Source organism: Nothobranchius furzeri, chromosome 7, assembly GCF_043380555.1.
Source record: "Nothobranchius furzeri strain GRZ-AD chromosome 7, NfurGRZ-RIMD1, whole genome shotgun sequence".
NCBI classification, from domain to species: Eukaryota; Metazoa; Chordata; class Actinopteri; order Cyprinodontiformes; family Nothobranchiidae; genus Nothobranchius; species Nothobranchius furzeri.
Genome location: NC_091747.1, coordinates 68,775,196 through 68,797,127, shown reverse-complemented (window position 1 = coordinate 68,797,127; position 21,932 = coordinate 68,775,196). Strand labels below are relative to the sequence as shown.

Sequence of the window (21,932 nt, the reverse complement as noted above, 5' to 3'; positions counted from 1 at the left end):
TGCTAACACTGGAGTAAAAATAAAACACAGGAGTCTTGTACTTTTGCCCCCGTGAGTCAGAGCGATGGCAGACATAAGGAAGCCTCGGCAGGTTTTCACCACATCAAGGTGAAACTTCAGAGCTGTGAGTGGAAAAAGACTTTCCTATGAGGTCAAATACAGAAGAATTTAAAATTGGGCAAGAACATAGCGTGAGTAAAAGACTCTCGATTTGTCATTCTGGGCTTTTGGGTTTTGGCCAGCAGGGTGTGTGAACGCTGTGGGGTGAAGGGTACCCGCAATCAGAGCTGGTCTTGATGATGCCTTTTAGGGTTTAGGGTCATTCTTAGATAACAAAGCATCTATTTAGCTACAGTAACTTTAAAAGCCATCTGAGCGTGACAGCCTGACGTTACTAAAGTCTGACTGACTACATCCTTTAAAAACAAAAGACCAGGGTCACTGCTCTCGGTGAATCTTACAGGACTTTAATCTCTAACTGTAAGAAAAGATCCAGAAACGCTTTGAGCTGCGGACACGATGCTCAACCAAATCATCGCCTTTTAAACTTAGACCGAGGATCGTTTCGCGTGGATTTGCAAGAAATACAAAGTTCATCAAAAGAATAAAAAAGGAAGATGAGAGAAAGACAGAATGAGAACTGAATACAGAATAATATCAATAAAGATCTTAGGTGTGTTCTTGCTGTGTCGTGGTTCTAATTCCATGCTTTCGTTCTTTTTAAACGCAGAAACAGTTGTGTTTACCTGTTTTGTAGCTATAGTTTCGCCGCCGACGGCGAAACTGTAGCTACAAAACAGGTAAACACAACTGTTTCTGTGTTTAAAAAGAACGAAAGCATGGAATTATATCAATAAAGAGTTTTTACACTAGAATAGAATACAACATGAACATAAGAAACAACTTTGTTTACTTTAGGTTCAGCTCATTAAAATGTACAATATCCCAACAAATACGACTTCTGTAACGGTTGTTTCCCACTTTACTGATTTAGCATTTCCTCATTCGTCTTTTCTTCCATCCTGATGGTTTGGCGTCACCCCGGTCGGACCTAGAACCAGGGATCGGTTCCAAAGCAGAACTCTGACATCCTAGAAAAGGGTCACTTCATTTAATCTGTAAAATAATAAAGCAGCCGGTTCCTCCTCCGTGCAGAAACACGAGGACAGAAGAACCCGGTGCTGGCGGGTGTGTGTTTACCCTCTGCTGCTGCAGCTCTCTGATGGTATCCTGGGCTTTCTCCAGACTCTCGCTGGCCGTGTTGCACTGCTGCCTCACCACCGCCAGCTCACGCTTGATCACGTAGTTTTCCTCTGCTTCTTGTGCTCTCGTCACCTGACCCTGTGAGGACACCAGAGCAGCGGGGGGGGTCATGGTCATGCCTGGGGATTCAACTTCTATTCATCAACAATCTGAGGAGAAAGTGGACATGACAGAGGAGCTGGGGGATCTAAGGCGGTTGAGGCTCAAAGTAATCGATACAGCCGACGTTTTGTGCCTCAAAAGAAGATTTTTTTTTTGCCTTTCAATTGAACAAGTCACTCACCCTTGGTGCTATGTAACCATGGCAACCACACCAATGCCGTATATCGTTAGAAATGCAAACATCAACGATGTGAACCAAAATAATATCGGTCTAGTTGGCGCTTTTAGAGGAAAGAAGATTTTTGAAATGTTTCTTGGGTTTTTAAACTTTCTGAACTCCAAACTAAAAAGGTTCTCTTTGAGTTTACCAGCCTTCAGGATCTGAACGTGTACCTGATCTAAATAAAGCTTCATAAGGTGACGTTTAAAAACAATAAAAACGAATGCAATCTATAAACCGTTACAGCTCGTCATGAAGATTAAAACATTACAATAAACCAACTTAGCTTGATTTACTTTGATGGTTTGGCTTCAGTTTGAAGTTTTCACATTAAGAAGCTCAAATGTATGTAGCTTTTTATAGAAAGCAAATGGGCCATTTAGTGTATTTTCAGCATTATTTGCTGAAGTGAAGCTACACTTCAGTAAATCAGAATAACTCCAAAAGTAAATGGTAAATGGCCTGTATTTGATATAGCGCCTTCTAGAGTCCTGGAACCCCCCAAGGCGCTTTACAACACAATCAGTCATTCACCCATTCACACACACATTCACACACTGGTGGGGATGAGCTACAATGTAGCCACAGCTGCCCTGGGGCGCACTGACAGAGGCGAGGCTGCTGAGCACTGGCGCCACCGGTCCCTCCGACCACCACCAGCAGGCAAGGTTAGAATCCCAGCGCCTGGTACGCGCGCAGTTTGTGTTTGTGCGCACCGTGGGAGCGAGCAATGAGCGCACGCGTTTTTGCAGCTTGGGCGGTGCAGAACAGTGGAGAAACGTGTTTCAACACCAGTACGTGTTTCAATTAGCAACAGCAGAGAGCGAGCAAGCGAGCGAGAGAGAGAGAGAGAGAGAGAGCGAGCGAGCGAGAGACTACTAAACCCAAGCGAGCGCGAGAAGAGATTTTGACTGAACTTTTTTCTGATTATTCCAACCGACGGATTTCTGTCGCCACAACGGAGAACTTTAATCCCTGGTCTGGTGTCTCATCTTTCCTTTCACAGTACCACATCTGTGTGTGTGTGTGTGTGTGGGGGGGGGGGGGGTCAAGCTCTAAAACTGTGGGGCAATGGTGGCTCTGGGGTTAGGAGTTCACCTTGTAACTGGCGGGTTTCCTGGGAAAGACACTTACCCTCCTTGCCTGCTGGTGGTGGGCAAAGGGGCCCGTGTACAGCTATACAAGTGTGGGTCATGATATCAGGCAATGAAGATAACGCCTTGGCGCAACTGAGGGTAATGTCATGATCGCCGCCAAGCCTGGAGAGCCCAAGCCAACAACTGTACTGATAATGAAAGAAAACACGGGCATAAGACAGAATCAGCTGAGAAAGCAAACTGGAGCGATGCAGAGCTTCTTTCTGTTAGAGATGGAGCTCGGATCACCAGGATCACGAGGACAAACACCTTTAGGAGCGACTTGTCAAAAAAACTTGAGCTCGGCTTTAATAGCAATAATAAGCTAGTTCTGTCCAAGCTAACAGGATGCTCGTGACAGCGCAGAGACCACCCCCATTTTATACCGCTATCACCTAATCTTTAGTGAAAAGCTCGTGATGGCGCCACATTACCGCCACAGTCTGGCCACTTATGAACGACCACGGCTCCCTGATGCCGCCTCAGCTTTGCAGCATGGATTCTGAGCCTCTCCACTCTTCCCTCCCACTCACATGATCTTTAAATGACTCGAAGACATTTCTTTCATCTGAAAAGGGGAGTTTGGACCACCGAGCAACAGTCCAGTTCTTTTTCTCCTTAGCCCAGAAAAGATGCACTTATAAATATGCTTGAACACATCCATCTTTAGTTCTAACCTTCTGAGAAACAGGTGCTTCATGTTGTTTATCCAGCTGGAGTGACATCATAAGTCTAAAACCTGAATCTAGATGCTCAGTTTGGGGTTTTCATAAGGCGTACGGATCAAAATGAGAAAAACGTGAAATAATAATAGAGTTTCACTTTTGAAATTAAACTTTTTTTATTCATTCAGATGTTTCTGTATAATAATAGCAGGTCACATGCCACATGCAGGGGCCGAACAACCCCATACACGGTTAAACACTACATGCATTCAGGGGTAAAACAAGTATCTCTTGGACTGAAACAACATTTATTTCATGCATTTCTTTGCAGCCAGATGTGACTGCAGGGAGTTGAGAGGGAGGTGTGAGCAGGACAGTTAGTGAGATCTGTGGGAACATGGTTGACTGTACCTGTATGAGTCTGTCAGCCAGAGCAGCGCTCTCCTACAGTGCCACCGACGAGAGGAACAAGGGAGTGGAAACAAGTGATGCAGAGGAGGAAGACAAAGCCCCGGTAGGATGTTTAACAGAAACGACGAGAAGAGATGGTGGGAGAAGAGAAAAACGCACATAAACGTGGAAAAGTGAAGAAATGTTCGTGAGCAAGAAAAGAGGCAAAGGTAAAGACTTTCGGAGAAACAACAACAAAGTGTCACAAAAGAGAAGATTTAAACTTGAAGTCTTTACTCGTGGAGCGCTGGAAGAGTCAACGTCACACATCTACAAGAGTTTTAGCCAACAGGACTACAGTCCTGGCCCTCTGTGACGTTCAAACCTGCTTCCTCACCTTCTCCAGCGTCTCGATCCTCTGCTTTAGCAGCCGGTTCTCCGTGCGTAGCCTCTGAACATGGAGGAAATAAACGTCACGTTAACGACATGATTTCAATCCTGACATCGCGTTGTCACGTTGAAAGGATGGTTTGGACCCAAAAATGCAGTAACCCAGGATGACACGAAGGCAGGAGTTGATATAAAGTAAAATACTTTTATTTGTAGGGGTAAAACAAAAAAATAAATCCAAGAGGGCAGGGAGTCAAAATCCAAAAACCCAGAAAGCTGAAAAGCAAAACTCACTTGGATATCAAACTGGGGACAGGAACGGAAGCTCACACAGAGCACTAAACAACGCTGACAAACAAACAACAATGAACCGACACCAGACACAGACAAGACAGGGCTTATATACACAGGGAGAAGTGGTTAGGGAAAATGGCGGCAGGTGTGTGAAGTGAGAGCTGGAGGGAAGTCAGGTGAACCTAATGATCGACATGGGCATACGGAAACAGAGGAGGGCCAAATAAACCCAAAAAACTCTAAAACACAAAACTAAACCTAGAGGCTGCGGGAAGGACTAACACACACACACACCATCACACACACAAATGCACTAATATAAAGAGGAATGGGGAATGGACAAGCACACACACACACACACACACGTCGAGCTGGGGACAAAGAAGCCGGGGACTACAAGGACACAGAATGTAAATGAGACCTGGAGGGGCTGGGGATTAATGAGATGACGCAGGACCTGGGAGGAATAGACTTAAAGGACTACAGTGATCCCTCGCTACTTCGCGGTTCGTTTATCGCGGATTCACGACTTCGTGGATTTTTTGGGAGCCTTATTCAAGGGAAATTCGCCGATTTGCGGTATTTTTCACCGATTCGCGGCATTTTTCTATGCGAAATATCAAGAAATTCCTTTTTTTTTTCATAAATTTCATCATAAAATGCACTTTCTGTAATAAAACTATAAAAAAACCAAGTAAAAAAAATTTTTTTCTTGAGTTTTACCCACAAAAAGAGAATGTGATCATACGATAATTCAATATAGTACTGTATGTCAGACTGGTCGGCTGGATTCGGGAGTTGAGCTTGTAGGGAGTGCGTGGTTTCACAGACGCGGAAGTGAGAGCGTCGGTGAAACGCCGGCTCACGATTAATCTAGGAAACCCCCGAGCGTTCGAGCGTCAACGAAGTGACACGGAAATACCGGGCTTTCCAGAAGTAAGTAAGATAACTTACTATGAGCTGATAGTTCGTTGGATTGATCGGTAGGTTGGAAACTCTGATCATGAATCTGAAGAAACGATGACTGAGTGGTGAGCTGGAAAGGCGACTTCCGTTTATAGCCGCGGTTTGTGACGTAGGTGCGATGTGGAGGGAATCACCGTGAGGGGGAGTTGTGGTCCATAGTGGAGGCCGGCTAGCTGGAAGAGGCTGGTCTGGGAATTTGGGTTCTGACACTGTACTGTAAATATGGTGTCCCTACTTCGCGGATTTTCACCTATCGCGGCCAGGTCTGGAACGCATCTACCGCGATAAACGAGGGATCACTGTACCAACATAAGACACATAATGGACGCAGACAAAGGACACATGAGGGCGCTATGAGACACAAAAGGGGTATCTAAAGAGGGATGGAGGACATGAGGAGACACATGGGGAAGACACAGACGCAGACCATGACACACGTCACACGTAGACACACAAACCTTAATCTCTATTTGTTCCTCCATCTCTTTGTTTTTGATTGTGGTGTACTCCTTCTCCAACCTAGAAAAAGGAAAGATAGCAAAACAGCATTCAACCATCCCCGGACACAGCTAGGTATGAATCTCATTATTAGTTGGGCGTTCTTACTTTTTCATCCTCTTGGGGTTGTATTTGACCTGGTAGGCTCTGAGGATCAGCTTATCCGGGCAGCTGTCAAACTGGTGGGGAATCACTTTCTGGAAATGCTGGAAAAGATACGGAAAGACGCCTGATAATACCACTGTGTGCCTTACACACCAAACTGGTTGTTTCTGCATTTCAAACACTACATACATGTAACATGAATAAACAATGGAATCCGTTTTCTTTCCAAACAAACATTAAATTATGAATACACCGATGCCAATACGACATCTGGTATCAGGCTGATACTGCGTGTGTGTACTCGAACTCCCCATTCACACTGTAAAAAATAACTGTAACTGCTTTCTGGTTTTTATTTATTTTTTGGTCTTCGCTTTCTTTTAACTAATTAATTTTAATTATCTTTTATTTAAATTGGATCTCATTGGCATTTTATTGTTCCCACAAATGTCTATGTTCTTATTTTGTTTTTAATGTTTTTATGACTTTCTACTTTTATCTTTGTTCCTTTTCTTGTCCCGCGCTTTGGGCCCCCTTTGAGGGTGGTGGAAAGCGCTATAAAAATAAAACTGGATTGGACTGAACTGTATCTTTAACAGTGATAAACTGTAAAACCATGACAGGAAAAACACGTCAACTATAAAACTATGTAAAACTGTTGATTTTATGAGAAGTTGTAAATAAATTAATTGGCTGTAATTTGTACGTTTTTCTTTTAAAAGAAAAGTACACAATCCCACAATTGCATGTTTTTTTTCTTTTTTATGGGAAATTTCCTTAAAGTTTATAATGGTAAAACATTAAGATTTTTACATTTATTTATTGAAAAGAATGCAACTTTTAATTGCTGGTAATGGTTTAAAGCGTTTACTTCCTGTTTCCCGGTGTGCATTTAGGTGAAGTCTGGTGAGGGAAGTGTCTGATCATTAATGCAGGCTGTTCAATACTAATGTCAATCACCGCTTTGACTGCCACAAGTTTACACACAACCTTTTGAATTTTGTTTTTAGTGGGAAAACAGTGCATAAAAGTGTTATGGGAGCTCCGTTTCTTCTCCGTGGCTCGGTATGAGGATTGCTGTAAAGACTGACTCGATGAAATCTGCTGGGTTCCTTTTACAGGAAACTATTTACTGATTGGCTTAATGAACTGAACCGTTTCGAAATGTTGTGCCTTGAGACGACTCTTGTCGTGATTTGGCGCTTTATAAGTAAACTGAATTGAATTGAATAAAAAAGAAGAGGAGGAGCTCTGTCAGCGGTGTGGAAGAGTTTCCAAGTCAACATCAATGATCAACGGCAAATTATCTTCATATTTCAGTTGCTTAATGATGCATCACTAACGAGAATCTAACACGTTTCCAAAACCAGACTAAAGGCACCTTGCCTTCCTATTTGAGTCATTTTCCTTAGTAAGAAATATATTTGCTTTCTTCTTGTGTCCATGAACAGCATCACATACATGATAAGCCATGTTTCAGCACGTAACATGATATTTTAATATGTATTTTATTCATTGATGTTTTTCTTTTTTACTTTTTGCTTGTTTTCATTTTTCATCCCACACTTAATGAACAATAAAAATATATTAAAGGTGCAGTATGTAAGCACATAGAGAGAATTTTAAAGTGAGAAAAATCCCAAAAAAGTCTAATGTTTCAGTCATTTTAGAAGGAAGGTTGTACTGAAACATATTTCATAACCAGCTGGCTGCAGGGATTGTCAGTTTATCCCCTTTCAAAACAAAGGAAGGAGGGAAGTAACTACTGTTTACCATCGGTGAGTGCGAGGGGAGCTAATACTGCAGTGCCGACCATTGTAATTTCATGAAGGCTGGAAAAAAAACTCCAAAGTTGTTTAAAGTGGTTGCAGAAACCAAATCTTACCACATGATGTCATTTTTACTTCATTTCTACATAATGCACCTTTAAAAGCTAAAACACTGAATTGCATAGGAATAGAAATAAATATCTCTCAAAAATTAAATAAACAAAACAAAAACGGTCTACCAACTTTCTGCCTATTTTATGGAGCTGTAAGGCGTAGTTTTCTCTGACATCTTTGATCCAAATCACCAAAGCAGAGCTGCTGGTGGACGGAGGGAAGAGAAGACAGAAGCTACAGAGGAATATTTGTGTAGAACGTTCTGGACAATCATTGATTTGGATTGTTGCAGCAACAAATATGCATTTTCATAAAGGTAGTATATTTGTCTGCTGATGTAGTTGTGAGACTATAAACATAGTTTGTTATACTACATTATTCATTGATTAATCGATTTATTGTGAGTTAACTATAAACTCTTGCAATTAATCACAATTAGAAATTCATCTTGATTGGCAGCGCCGGTTAAAATGTGACATTTTGTTAAACTAAGAGTGTGGTTTCATAGCAGTAAAATACAATTAGAGGGTGGCTGTGTACTAACAAATTACACTTAAATATTATTTATTTAATGTGACTTATGTAATCAACTTACAAGTTCATTTTAAGGAATGAATCGTATTTATTAGTAATCATGTTGATGCTCAGTATTGACGAGTACTCAAATGTAAGTATTCATAATCCAGTATTTGTGCATTGCTGCATTCAATTATTAGTAATGAATAAAGTATACTTCTCCAGCTTTAGAACAAATCTTTGTTTATCTCTAGAGTGGGTCCCTTACCACAAAACTCTTGCCGAATGAGTCAAAACTGCATGAAGTTGCTTTTTATCGTATCACATCTGAACTTTGCTGTTCAGGAAGTTTGCATGCAGAGGGGAAATTGGGACATGGAGCGTTTTGTGTCGTGGCTGAATCTGTGCAAGAAGTTGTTTTCTGCAGAAAGTGGCACACGGCTGCAGCGGTACCTGAGACATTCCCTCCATGTCGAGCTGAATGAGGTCAGTCTGGTTGTACTGCAGGATGGCCAGGCCCACACGGAAGATAATCTCCAAGCCCTGGGGAGGGGTTAGTTATATTCATAACTAATTAAGACGCACACCCATAAACAGCTTCTACAGTAAATACACTACATATCCTACCTCATACATGAATATATCAAAGATGCGCGTGGCAACAGGAAGCGGGAGGAAAGTGAGAAAGAGGGTGAGGAACCAGGACGAGGCGTACATGGATGTATGAAAACTCTGGGAGCGGAAATGGACGTTCAGCTCTGGGAGTTGCTCCTGGGGTAAAAAACAGCACAACTTAAACCACCTAATAGGAACGGGCCTATCAGGAAAATTGGCTGAAAACGTAAATTAGCATTTTGCTGCCCCTTTGTGGATAAATAATGCACTGCAGCAGACACGTTTTACCTGAAGTAGATATTCAAACTGGTAGATGCAGAGGCCCAGTTCTGCCATGCTGGGTTTGAACAGTTCCCTTAGACGGTACTCCTGCATGAGGCGCACAAACACACAGAACGCCTCCTCCTCTGGCATCTGTGTGGAGGTGAAAAGATTCACTGGTCACCAGATAAACTTGTGAACACACAGTTTTAATTTCCTGTGGTTTGTCTCTTCTATAGGTGACTCAAAAATTTTCATTTAGCCAAATTTCAATCCCTTATAGGACCACTAGCATTCAAATTTAATATTTGAATCAATTATAGAACGTGACACAAAGTAAGATAAATAAAATGTGACCTTAAGGTTAGGATTGGGGTGAGGGGAAGGTTAAGTAGTTCACAAGTCATTCTAATGTCCGTCTCACCACCGGCGTCGGATACCGATGCTCTGGGACACTGCGTTAGCTGTTTGTCCCTGATCGGCGTCCTGAATCGTCATATATTGAGGCTTGGTCACACGCGTCATATTTTGACGCCTTGGGTGTGTTAGAGTAGAGAAAACCACTATAAATCTGGCCATGTGCCACGTAGCAGCTACCTTAGGGGAGAAGAGAGTGCTGTGACATCATAAACAGAATGAAGGCGATAAAAACTGCTGCCCCCTAGCAACTGGAGTTTCAACTGCACATAAGAAATTCAGTAAATGTTTGCATGTAAATTCTCAATTAAAAAATGGAAATCCTGCTTTTAATTATCAATTCAGTATGAATAGAAGAATATGAATATAAATTCACTATGAATACTTTCTTACATCCCTAGAAGAAACCGTGAACACTTGACTCGGAGAAGCTTGTTGGGACGGACCACAGTGAAAATTTAATACCTGCATGAGAAGTAAGCCGACGATGAACGCGCTGCCTTGGCAGTAGCCCACCTCCCGATCCACCAGAGAGTACGCCTGGAAAACAGACCCATGTGTGCTTTGTTGTGAGTTTGTAGAAAAACAGCTGAAATCCTGATTAAACATTCAGACAGAGGAAAATGAGATGAACAAGTCAACAGACATCCCCTCATTTCCTGAGCAGCTGGGATACCAGAGACCAACAAACTAGCTTCCATGTTAATGGATTTAGGAGATTGTTTTAATAACTGAATATAATTAGGGAGGGTAAATATAGTTTACTGAAAAATAAAACCATATGCTTTTATTTATTAATGTTGCACCAGCTTGTTACGCTATTGTTTTCATATTAGCAAAAGAACATAAAACTAGAAAAAAGTATGATAAATGTGCCATAAATATGCTAAGCTAGCTGTCCTACAAAATGCTAACAGTGCGACAACATTCTAGCCATGTTACAACATGCTAACTGTGTTACAAGCTAGCTGTGCTACAAAATGCTAACAGTGCAACAACATGCTAGCCATGTTAAAATACGCTAACTGTGTTACAACAAGCTAGTTGTGCTACAAAATACTAACAGTGTGACAACATGCTAGCCATGTTACAACATGCTAACTGCGTTACAACAAGCTAGTTGTGCTACAAAATGCTAACAGTACAACAACATGCTAGCCATGTTACAACATGCTAACTGTGTTACAACAAGCTAGCTGTGCTACAAAATGCTAACAGTGCAAAAACATGCTAGCCATGTTAAAATATGGTAACTGTGTTACAACAAGCTAATTGTGCTACAAAATACTAACAGTGTGACAACATGCTAGCCATGTTACAACATGCTAACTGCGTTACAACAAGCTAGTTGTGCTACAAAATGCTAACAGTACAACAACATGCTAGCCATGTTACAACATGCTAACTGTGTTACAACAAGCTAGTTGTACTTGTGCTACAAAATACTAACAGTGTGACAACATGCTAGCTATGGTACAATATGCTAACTGTGTCGTAGAAGTAATTAAAAACATTTTTTGAAGGTGTTTTCTCCCTGGAAGAATATTTTTGCACTGAATCAACATAAAAGGTTTGGCACAGAGCAAGTAAGCTTCTGTTTGTTCTAAACATTAGCTCACGTATGAGGGGCAGCATGTTTCCAGTAACTGTGTTCTCCTCAAGTGCGTTAGCTGAGTCAGTATAATATAATAGTATAAACAAATAAAAACATTGAAACAATGATCTTAATAATAAAGAAATGACTGAAATAATCAGAAATGTTTCAGAGAGTTTGTCAGCTGGTTTTCAGACAAAAAACAAGTGTACCAGGAACTCGTGTGCTTTTGGGAGTGCATCTTAATTAACGAAATGTGATTGGCCAAGTTTGCCAGGAATATTTGATTTTCTGAGGGTCAAATTTCCTCAAGCACCTTGCAAATCATTTGGCCTCATACGCATAGCAACAGACAACAACGAAGAGAAACATGAAGCGTGTGTGGTGCACAAAGAGCTGATGCCTCACTTTGATCAAAAAGACGAACAAATATCCCGGTGATGGATGAAATAACATCAACTAATCGGACATTTCTATTATTGTAAACTGCATTGAGAAATAGTTCAATAAATAAAAGTGTTTATCTACTTTGTAATGGAGTTAAATACACAGCTAAATAAACACACAGGTGTGTGTCTTAGCTTTTCCAGCTTTAACTTGTGAGCCTAAAAAGTCATCATGTACTCCTAAAGTGTGTAAAACAATGCAGTAATCACACAAAATGAGCCTGAAACACCACCTGTAACCGGATGTGACAAACAGAGGCTATCAACAGATGCCTAAAGCGTCTCCTGCAACTAGCAGCACTCACCTTCATGACATTGAAGAGGACTTCCTGCCCCAGACTGTCCTGGCCTTTGAAGAACTCGTGTTCTGGGTAGGTGCGAGCGATGTCTCTACGGATGAGCTTCTCACAGGGGGAGGACATCTTCAGCAGCTCAGAGTACTGGTTCTTCACCGGCATGTCTGTGGCATTGCCCAGCAGCTGCCACACGATGGCACGGAAGTGATGAGGGATGCCCTTCCTGATCAATTCCTTCAAGACGGAGACATTAAACACTCATTAATCAATAATAGTCTAATACTAAAAACTCTGTTCTGTTTAACAGTTTTATTTCTGATGGACAACCCCTCAAAACCAGTCTCCAGTAACCGATTCTCTTGTTTTCACTCCTGGCTTTTAGAAACTTTCTGCTCACCAGCTCTGGGACAAGGCCACTGAGACATTTAAAGGTCAGTTTCATAAAATACAAATTTAAAGAACAATCAACTCTAGGGAACAGATTTATGATGGATCCCTCATTTTATTCTGTTTTGCCCTGACTATGTGTTTCTGTCTCCTCTAACGTCCATCTTCTCCTCCCCTGGGTTTTCTCCATTGGGGAAACAGGACAAATGGACACAAAGGACAAAGAGGAGAACAGGTGTATCTGCTATTGTGTGGAGTCCAGGGGTTATAAAACATTCTATGATGATTCTGCACAGTGACAGAAAACACCAACAACGGCCTGCCGAAAACTAAACCAGACCTGGATCAGACCCTCCCTCCTTTATTTGTTTAGGAAGACGACGCCACCCGCGACATATTTCTTATCTAATGTCTGTCCTGGCCTCACCTTGAGAAGTTTGTCCTTCTTGCGCCTCCACTCCTCCCACTCATTAACAATGCGGCCCCATAAGATCCAGGTGTCCTCCTCTAAGTGTGACAGGTTTGAGGAGGCCGAGGAGCTCGACACCAGCGAGGAGCCGCTGTTGCGCCGAGACCCACTCATGGACCTCATCGACTTGGAGTCGGCCTCCAGCAGCCTGCACGACAACAGATGACGAACATTATGATGACACAGGACAGTTGTGGTTAATGCTGGAGCGTAGCTGCTTCAGTGGTTGCTACAATAACACCCTGTAGCAACACCTATTAGAGCCAGTTGGTTCATTTACATGAGCTGGTCGTTTAAATTAGGTAACATTACCACCATCACCTCAAAGTCTGTTGGGGGTGTGCGTAACATTTTGATTTGGCTCAGAAGATCATATTTATAGACATACCACTACAAGTCCCAGAATGCACTGGGACAAGCAGCACTGCCACAAGCCCGTAAGGGCCAGATAAACATTTAGGCCTAGTCCACACGTAGCCGGGGATCTGCCAAAACGTAGTAAAATATCTACGTTTTGGCAGATCCCCGGCTACGTGTGGACCGGGCCTTAGACATGAGACATCTGAAAAACGTGAAGCTTGACAGATGATAAACTGCCTCCCTGCTGTGTGTCAGGGGACCTGCTCAGGAGCTCCTATCTCTTACTCACCATCAGCTCCAACAACCTGTGACTCAGAACAAAATCAAAACAGAATTACAAGAAACAGGAAGCTTGGTTATTTGTGACTTCTGTCTAAAAATAAAGAGCCATTATTTTAACGATCTGAGTGACAGATCAGTCTACATGACCACTGACAACTGCAGTTCCTCTCTTTGGTGGACTGATAATACTTGCTGATGTACAACTACAGTGGGGCAAAAAAGTATTTAGTCAGCCACCGATTGTGCAAGTTCTCCCACTTAAAATGATGACAGAGGTCAGTAATTTACATCATAGGTACACTTCAACTGTGAGAGACAGAATGTGGGAAAAAAATCCATGAATTCACATGGCGGGATTTTTAAAGAATTTATTTGTAAATCAGGGTGGAAAATAAGTATTTGGTCACTTCAAACAAGGAAAATCTCTGGCTCTCACAGACCTGTAACATCTTCTTTAAGAAGCTTTTCTGTCCTCCACTCGTTACCTGTATTAATGGCACCTGTTTGAACTCATTATCTGTATAAAAGACACCTGTCCACAGCCTCAAACAGTCAGACTCCAAACTCCACTATGGCCAAGACCAAAGAGCTTTTGAAGGACACCAGGAAAAGAATTGTAGACCTGCACCAGACTGGGAAGAGTGAATCTACAATAGGCAAGCAGCTTGGTGTGAAAAAATCAACTGTGGGAGCAATTATCAGAAAATGGAAGACATACAAGACCACTGATAATCTCCCTCGATCTGGGGCTCCACGCAAGATCTCATCCCGTGGGGTCAAAATGATCATGAGAACGGTGAGCAAGAATCCCAGAACCACACGGGGGGACCTGGTCAATGACCTGCAGAGAGCTGGGACCACAGTAACAAAGGTCACCATCAGTAACACACTACAACGGCAGGGAATCAAATCCTGCAGTGCCAGACGTGTTCCGCTGCTGAAGCCAGTGCATGTCCAGGTCCGTCTGAAGTTTGCCAGAGAGCACATGGATGATACAGCAGAGGATTGGGAGAATGTCATGTGGTCAGATGAAACCAAAGTAGAACTTTTTGGTATAAACTCAACTCGTCGTGTTTGGAGGAAGAAGAATACTGAGTTGCATCCCAAGAACACCATACCTACTGTGAAGCATGGGGGTGGGAGCATCATGCTTTGGGGCTGTTTTTCTGCTAAGGGGACAGGACGACTGATCCGTGTTAAGGACAGAATGAATGGGGCCATGTATCGTGAGATTCTGAGCCAAAACCTCCTTCCATCAGTGAGAGCTTTGAAGATGAAACGTGGCTGGGTCTTCCAACACGACAATGATCCCAAACACACCGCCCGGGCAACAAAGGAGTGGCTCCATAAGAAGCATTTGAAAGTCCTGGAGTGGCCTAGCCAGTCTCCAGACCTCAACCCCATAGAAAATCTGTGGAGGGAGTTGAAAGTCCGTGTTGCTCGGCGACAGCCCCAAAACATCACTGCTCTCGAGAAGATCTGCATGGAGGAATGGGCCAAAATACCAGCTACTGTGTGTGCAAACCTGGTAAAGACCTGTAGTAATCGTTTGACCTCTGTTATTGCCAACAAAGGTTATGTTACACAGTATTGAGTTGAATTTTTGTTATTGACCAAATACTTATTTTCCACCCTGATTTACAAATAAATTCTTTAAAAATCCTAACATGTGAATTCATGGATTTTTTTTTCACATTCTGTCTCTCACAGTTGAAGTGTACCTATGATGTAAATTACTGACCTCTGTCATCATTTTAAGTGGGAGAACTTGCACAATCGGTGGCTGACTAAATACTTTTTGCCCCACTGTATATTGTAGATTTAAACAAGTTTTTACTGAAACAATTAAAGAAACCCTCTTCTCTTCTCACCTGTTCTGCTCTTCCAGCTTGGCCAGAAGCTCCAGCTCATCCGGACTCAAGTTCTCTGAGTCTGCTGGGGAGGCCGCTGGTGCTGACAGCGCTGCATCATGAGAGGAAGAGTCTGGGCTGAGCACTGGGCTGCCCGCTGACGGGGGGTCAACATCCAAGCCACAAGGGGAAGAGGGGCACTTGAACAGAGCCCCAGTGGAGCTCTCCCTTTCAGGGCTGCTGCTGGGGATCGACATGGTGCTGAGGACGGTGCGGGGTGGGTCAGCGCTGTGCAGGTCTACTTAGAAGGTCTCTCACTGCTGGTGCCCCCCTCCCCCACAGTGAGCCTCTAGCTGTCACCTGATTGGGCAGCTGGTAGGCCCCTGGAGCCGGTAAGATCAAAAACCTTTAAACCTGTCAGCCACAGAGAAAAACATCTGTTTAGGTAAGACATGACTGTTCATCAGGTAAATATTACGTCCCCAAATTCCCGCTGGTTACATCTTTAGTCATCCTGACTTCTGTTCCAGTCACCCAGGGCCGTAATAGTTAATGGTCTGATGTCGTTATTCTATTAATGTCACAAGGGAAGGCTTTCAGGATCTCTGGGCCTCGCTAGCACATCCTGCTGAATCACACTATCAGCTGGGGAGTCTATAAAGAAAAGACCAGGAGAATAAATCCAAGTGAAGGATAGATCTACCGCCGCTCGCAGATTATTAAAACAGCAAACGCTGCTGGAAGGTAGCAGAGGATCTTCCCAGGAGTGATTTCACAGCAGTTAGAAAAGATAATCCAGAGGACAGAATCATGCTTGAAGGTATTATTAATATTAATGAGATTAATCTAATAAATAAAACAAGGCTGCTGTGTGCGCATTCATGTTGTATTCAGCTTAAAGCGAGCCTCCTTCTGCTGGAGCCACCAGAGAAGTGAAGGAGATCATCTCAGAGAGTTAAAGGGATATTCCACCCAAATTTGAAATTTTGTCTGTTGACACATTTCCCGGTTGGATAAGTGGGAAAAAAACTATTTTTAACCAGCCCAGTCATTCTTCTCATTTAGCTTTAGCTTAGCATAAAACACAGGAAGTGAATGGATCCAACTAGTATTATGTGAGTAAAAACGTACTTCAAATCAAACAGTAGTTATCCCAATTCCGATTGGTGACCTAAATAATCACATTGACTGCAAGTGAAAATATAGAAACATAAGGAAATCAAATGGGCCATTTTAGACTTGGGACCACTTTAGCTGTAAGCCTCCGCTGAAAGTCCGATGTCTCCTCTTAGCTATTCTTGGGTGTTTTTAGCTGTGTGTTTTGGGACATTGTCCTGTTGTAAGACAGGTAGTAAGTCCACTCATCGCTATCAGGGTGAACTGCTCAATAAATCGTGATATTGATGTGACGCCATGGGTGTTTCTCAATGCCAAGGAACCTTGCCTTGATGTCTTGGCCCAGGCCCGGTTGCCTAGGAGATACGTCATCGGGAGCCGCCAAGACGTGTTCCATCCGGTTCCAATGTTCATGTTCTACCGAGGCGTGTGTTCTCCGTTTGTTAGCCGTTTAGCTAGCTGAGCGAGGATACACAGGAGGTGTATTGTAGCCTAGCCTTGGTCAAAAATTACCCAGAATACACCGCGGTGTTTTCAAAAGAACGGCGGATCAGAAGTCGGCAGCTACTTCGGGGACAAATATCAAGTTTAAAAGTAAGTCAGCTAATTTAAAATGTTTTTATTTAGATCCAAAGAAGTTATCTATGGTTGGTTAGTTGCTTAGAAGCTGCAGCTTCGGTGGCTAGTAACTCACTTATATTATTGATTTAATAAACATACACACAATTTAAAAAGTAAAAGTCTCATTATATATTTATATTGAGACTAATACATATAAAATATAACGTTGTCTCCCGTGTCACGTGACGTTAGTCGGTTCCATTTAACCATTTGCTTTGACCAAGGAAGGACAGCGTCCTCGTCAGTAAGGCCTCGCAAGACATCACCTCGCAAGGCCAGGCGCCTTGACATTGAGAAACACCCCATATCTCCTGTCCTTAACACGGACATGTCTCGAGTAGCTGAGTCATAATCCGACAAATCAATTACCGAGTGATAGATGTCTAATCAGATTTTATCAGCCAACATGGATAATTCATTTTAGCTGGTTGATAAAGTAAGGATATTGTTGAGAATATTCTGTAGTTTATATAATGTGCAGCACATGATGCAGAACACATTACTAGAATAAAAAAGCACAAACACAGGGGGAGGCAAGGACAGAAACACAGTAATTATCAGAACCCTGAATAACAACGAGACAGCGATCCCATTCATGCGCTCAAGTCTAATCAAAACAACCATTACCAAGTGTGCTAGTGGGAAAGGGGGTCTTTAAAAAACCATCACAAATGGATCTCTGCTGATAAATACAAAAGACTCTCCACAAACCAACCAACAAATACACGTCGGGGTTTTCAGAAAGAAACAACTCCAGGCAGACGGGGCTCCTCAAGAAGTGATGGATCCGACTTGTCAATCGCCAAACCAGCACTAATGATGTCAAAAGTGAAGCTTTGGATGTCCGCCCCATGTCCTCAGAGAACTGCGGGAGGTGGATGTGAAGGACTTGTAGCCGTTCACCATCTTTATCCATTTATTTATTAAATACTTCAAACCAAAGCAGCAAAATAAATGATTCCACTTGTTTTCCAAAGACAGAAAGCCCTCCACACCTGGTTTGGGACATAAATTCATCTTAAGAGCCTAAAACTTACACATCATATTTGGATTTGACTAAATCTATTCAAACACATTTTGTAGAAGGAAAAAAAAGAAATGAAATGCAAAACTGCTGCTTTACAACTAGACTCTGGAGCGCGGGTCATATGACAGGATTTAAAACTGGATGATTTTCCATGCATGATACTCCACACAGGGCCGTAAAACTCATAAATGTACAAGCTTTGGTCTCACAGTGTGTGGTGGGTGGCCATGAGGCAAAAAATACACACACACTGATTTCACACAAAAGCATCCCCTGGTCAGATTGGAAGTCTTAGCTCTGGAGATCAAATGTGACTTTGGACAAAACTAACATGACGGAGGAAGAGCATGCAGCGTGCGTCTGTCATCTCGCTTTCTGATTAGCTACACATCACATTCGATCCGAGACTATTCAACTTGTTGAATGTCCACAATTTGTGATTGGAGAGGTCCTGACATGCTTTCGAGATGGTGCCTTAAGCCTAATGGAAGGGACGAATCAGGTAGAAAATCAGCACGATGATCCTGCTGTGTGTGGGGTGCAAGTCTATCGCTGCCATTAGCAAACGCCACTAATAAACCTGGAGAGGGGAAAAGTATGAGCCAATAGAATTTGAATGATTTGGTGGTGATGAAACTATCAGAAGATGAATCAAATACTATTGTATTGGATTCAATGGAGAAAAATACTGATTTTCTCCTACAAATGGTTTTTAAGTCAGAATGACAAAATGAGATGTGATTCAGCCAGACAGTATAAGGAATGAGTCATCCAGGACACACACACACACACACACACACACACACACACACACACACACACACACGTATGCACACATTCTGGGTGAAGGAAGGACAATGAAGGTTTTTGTTCAGGCAGCAAAACACACCAGACTTTCTGATCTCTGCTTCTATACGGGTCCTGACTGCAGGCTGCAGTAGTTTTATCGTCATTTGTTTACAATAAATCAGTAGATCCTCAACACACACACACACCGTTATTCATGCCCCGCCTCCTCTCAGTGTTTTGGATGCTGTATGAATGCTTGCATGTAGTCTTCATTAAACAATGTCTGATTTTCTAAAACGATCATGAATGCTGAGAAGCTGCAGCCACATCTGTTCCTCTCTAGCCTGAGGTGCTTTGAATAAATGAAGTGACAAACAAAGACAAACGTCTCAGGTCCTTTCACAACACTGGCAAAAATGTATCAATCCATGTTTTCCGTAGTGCAGATCATGTGAGGCGCAGACGCATTTCAACCTAGGGAGACCAAAGAAATCAGATAGAGCAGACATTCATAGGGTCCCTATTCCTGCTGTGTCTGTATGTGCCTAAATTACCTCCGGGGATCTCTTGACCTTTGTGAACGTGTGCCTGCTAGCTAAGCTTCTTGTACGTGATCTCATGTTTACCGACTGAAACTCGCACTGGTCACACTTTCACAACATTCAGCTACGGTACTGTTCTTGGGACTGCTGCCGGGCTCCACGCTGCTCAAAGACCTCCATTGTCAGGAAGAGATGTGTGTTTTCTGACTGCAGCTCACTGATCTCTCACTTCCTCCCCATTAGAGGAACAATGTGACTGGCTAGAACCAGTGAGTGGGTTTACATGCAGCCAGTAACCCTTTTAAAACCCGAATATTCACAATAACCCGGTTCCGCAGGTCCATGTAAACACCGCCAAAAACCCGGATATGCTCATAACCGGGTTATTAAAAACCCGGTTACAACACCTGGGGTAACCCTTTTCTAACCCGAATGTTTGGTCGTGTAAACGCATACCGGGATATCCCCATCAAAGCGTGTGTTCTGCGCATGCTCTGTTCGCAAAGAATCTTGGTCTTTTGAGTAGCGAGACGTCTTGTATGCGCCAGAACACCGGAAGTAGACAACAAGTTGGGAGCAACATGGCGAGTCGCGGCACAGCACCACACTTTTGGAGTGACGAGGAAACTAAAGCGCAAACAAACGCGGTCGCTATCTCTTCCCAACTGGGAAACATGTTGTTGTTTTCACGGATACCGGAACAAGAAGAACCGGAAATGACGCGTATTGCGTCTGGACGTAGTCCACACATCCTGACGCTACCCCAACGTCCGCATTTACATCGGGTTATGCAAGTTAGGGGTAACTCTTTCTATTTATGCTTGTAAACGGGTTATTCTGATCAACTCAGAAACCCGAATACCGACCTTAACCCGATCATAACCCGGATATTGGCTGCATGTAAACGTAGTCATGGATACCAAGAGAGAGCCCACATGCATGGAGAGAACATGCTAACTTCACACAGAAAGGCTGCAGACAGGATTTAAACCTGCATTAGGAACGGGTACCGAATTCGGTACTTTTTAAGGCACCGTCCGAATTCTGCGGTACCAACCAAAGACCGATTCCCGTGATGTGAAACGGCGCCTTCTTTCGGTACCTGTCCTTCATTAATGGGAACTTGCGAAAATGCGATTTGCCAAGATAAACAGCAGCGCAAGAGCGTAATGTTGTCAGTCACCCACTGCAGGAGAGCTGTAAACAGAACAAGCAGCAGACAGACAGAAAGTCTCTAAAGTTTGGGTCCACTTCACTAAATGCGATGGCTGACAACAATCTAAGCGGGGCATCGTCATCTTAATCTGCTGCTCCAGCAGGTAAATAAACTGTTAAAGCTAACGTTAGCTTGATATTTTAATGGTGTGTTCGCTTTCTTTTGGAACTCGAAAATTCCAACATCAAAGTGAGAAAAATCAACAGTTTGAAATAGAACAGAAAATTAGGGATGCACAACATATCGGCATCAATATCGGTGTCGGCCGATGTTAAGTCATTTTTTAACATATCGGTCTGATAAATAAAACTGGATCGATATTAACAACAGACGTGTTTTCCATCTTGCTTCTATCTGTTTTTCTGTTTCAGAGAGTGGTGGGTGTATTTGTTTAGTCATGTGACAGTGATTGTAATCATCTCAGAAGCGTAAGTGTGTGTGGTGTGTACATTATACAGTGAATTCAGCTTTAATCATTTTCATTCTATGCAAAATCTGCTGATTTTAGAAGCATTAATGTCAGTATATCAGTATCTGCAAATATCGGCCACAACAGTGACATTAATATCGGATATCGGTATTGGCCCAAATTTTTCAAATTGGTGCATCACTACGGAAAATGGAGTGAAGATACACAGTAAATTTAGTTTGATACCGCTAAGTACTGGTATCGATTCCTAGGTACTGACAATTGGTACCGTATTGACTCAAATGTCAGAGGAAACTGTGCTACCACCTGTGACTCTGCTTAGCTCTATTTTAACACTCAAACTTTGGTATTTATGTGGCTGAAAGTCAGTCTCAACACATGACAACAGACTAGAAGAGATCTTGTGATCTCACATGGGGTCACACTTTATTTTGGAGATTTGACCAAAACAACTCTTGTTACTTCTCAACATAAGTGGGTCTAAGTTTAACTCTGCCACGATCAGCAACAGGTGATAGAAGGCCTTTGGTTATTGTCGTCCTGCATTCCTTAAACTCATCATGAGCATATTAAACAAGAGAGACAAGAAGAGTTGTTTTAATCTGTATGGAAGCTTGTAAAATGTTGCATTCCTACTTTTATTTGCGGATCAGTGCAGCTAATGCTGTTTGAGCGATTAAATAACAAACCGGAACGAGTGCAGATGGCTCAGTCATGATTATTCAAAGGCCTGACAACCTGAAAACATAATCCAGCATCATTATTAGGGCAAAGACATGATGCCAT

General features: G+C 42.6%; 1 protein-coding gene across 3 annotated transcripts in view; it reads right to left on the bottom strand.

Annotated features, from left to right (window-relative positions):
- evi5l (ecotropic viral integration site 5 like) overlaps positions 1-21,932 on the bottom strand; it is a 59,436-nt gene that overhangs the window by 20,084 nt on the left and 17,420 nt on the right. The window contains exons 1-13 of one of the 3 annotated variants that reach the window (XM_070553633.1): positions 15,907-15,965; positions 15,427-15,819; positions 12,872-13,061; positions 12,067-12,291; positions 10,187-10,261; positions 9,332-9,457; positions 9,056-9,199; positions 8,882-8,971; positions 6,033-6,130; positions 5,885-5,945; positions 4,174-4,227; positions 3,798-3,830; positions 1,201-1,341 (exon numbers count right to left, since the gene is read on the bottom strand). In XM_070553633.1, coding sequence (XP_070409734.1) covers positions 1,201-1,341; positions 3,798-3,830; positions 4,174-4,227; positions 5,885-5,945; positions 6,033-6,130; positions 8,882-8,971; positions 9,056-9,199; positions 9,332-9,457; positions 10,187-10,261; positions 12,067-12,291; positions 12,872-13,061; positions 15,427-15,662 — 1,473 coding nt within the window. In that variant the 5' untranslated portion in view covers positions 15,663-15,819; positions 15,907-15,965. Of the gene's footprint in view, positions 1-1,200; positions 1,342-3,797; positions 3,831-4,173; positions 4,228-5,884; positions 5,946-6,032; positions 6,131-8,881; positions 8,972-9,055; positions 9,200-9,331; positions 9,458-10,186; positions 10,262-12,066; positions 12,292-12,871; positions 13,062-15,426; positions 15,820-15,906; positions 15,966-21,932 lie in introns of those variants that run through there. The other 2 variants (XM_070553632.1, XM_070553634.1) reach the window with 2 other exon arrangements.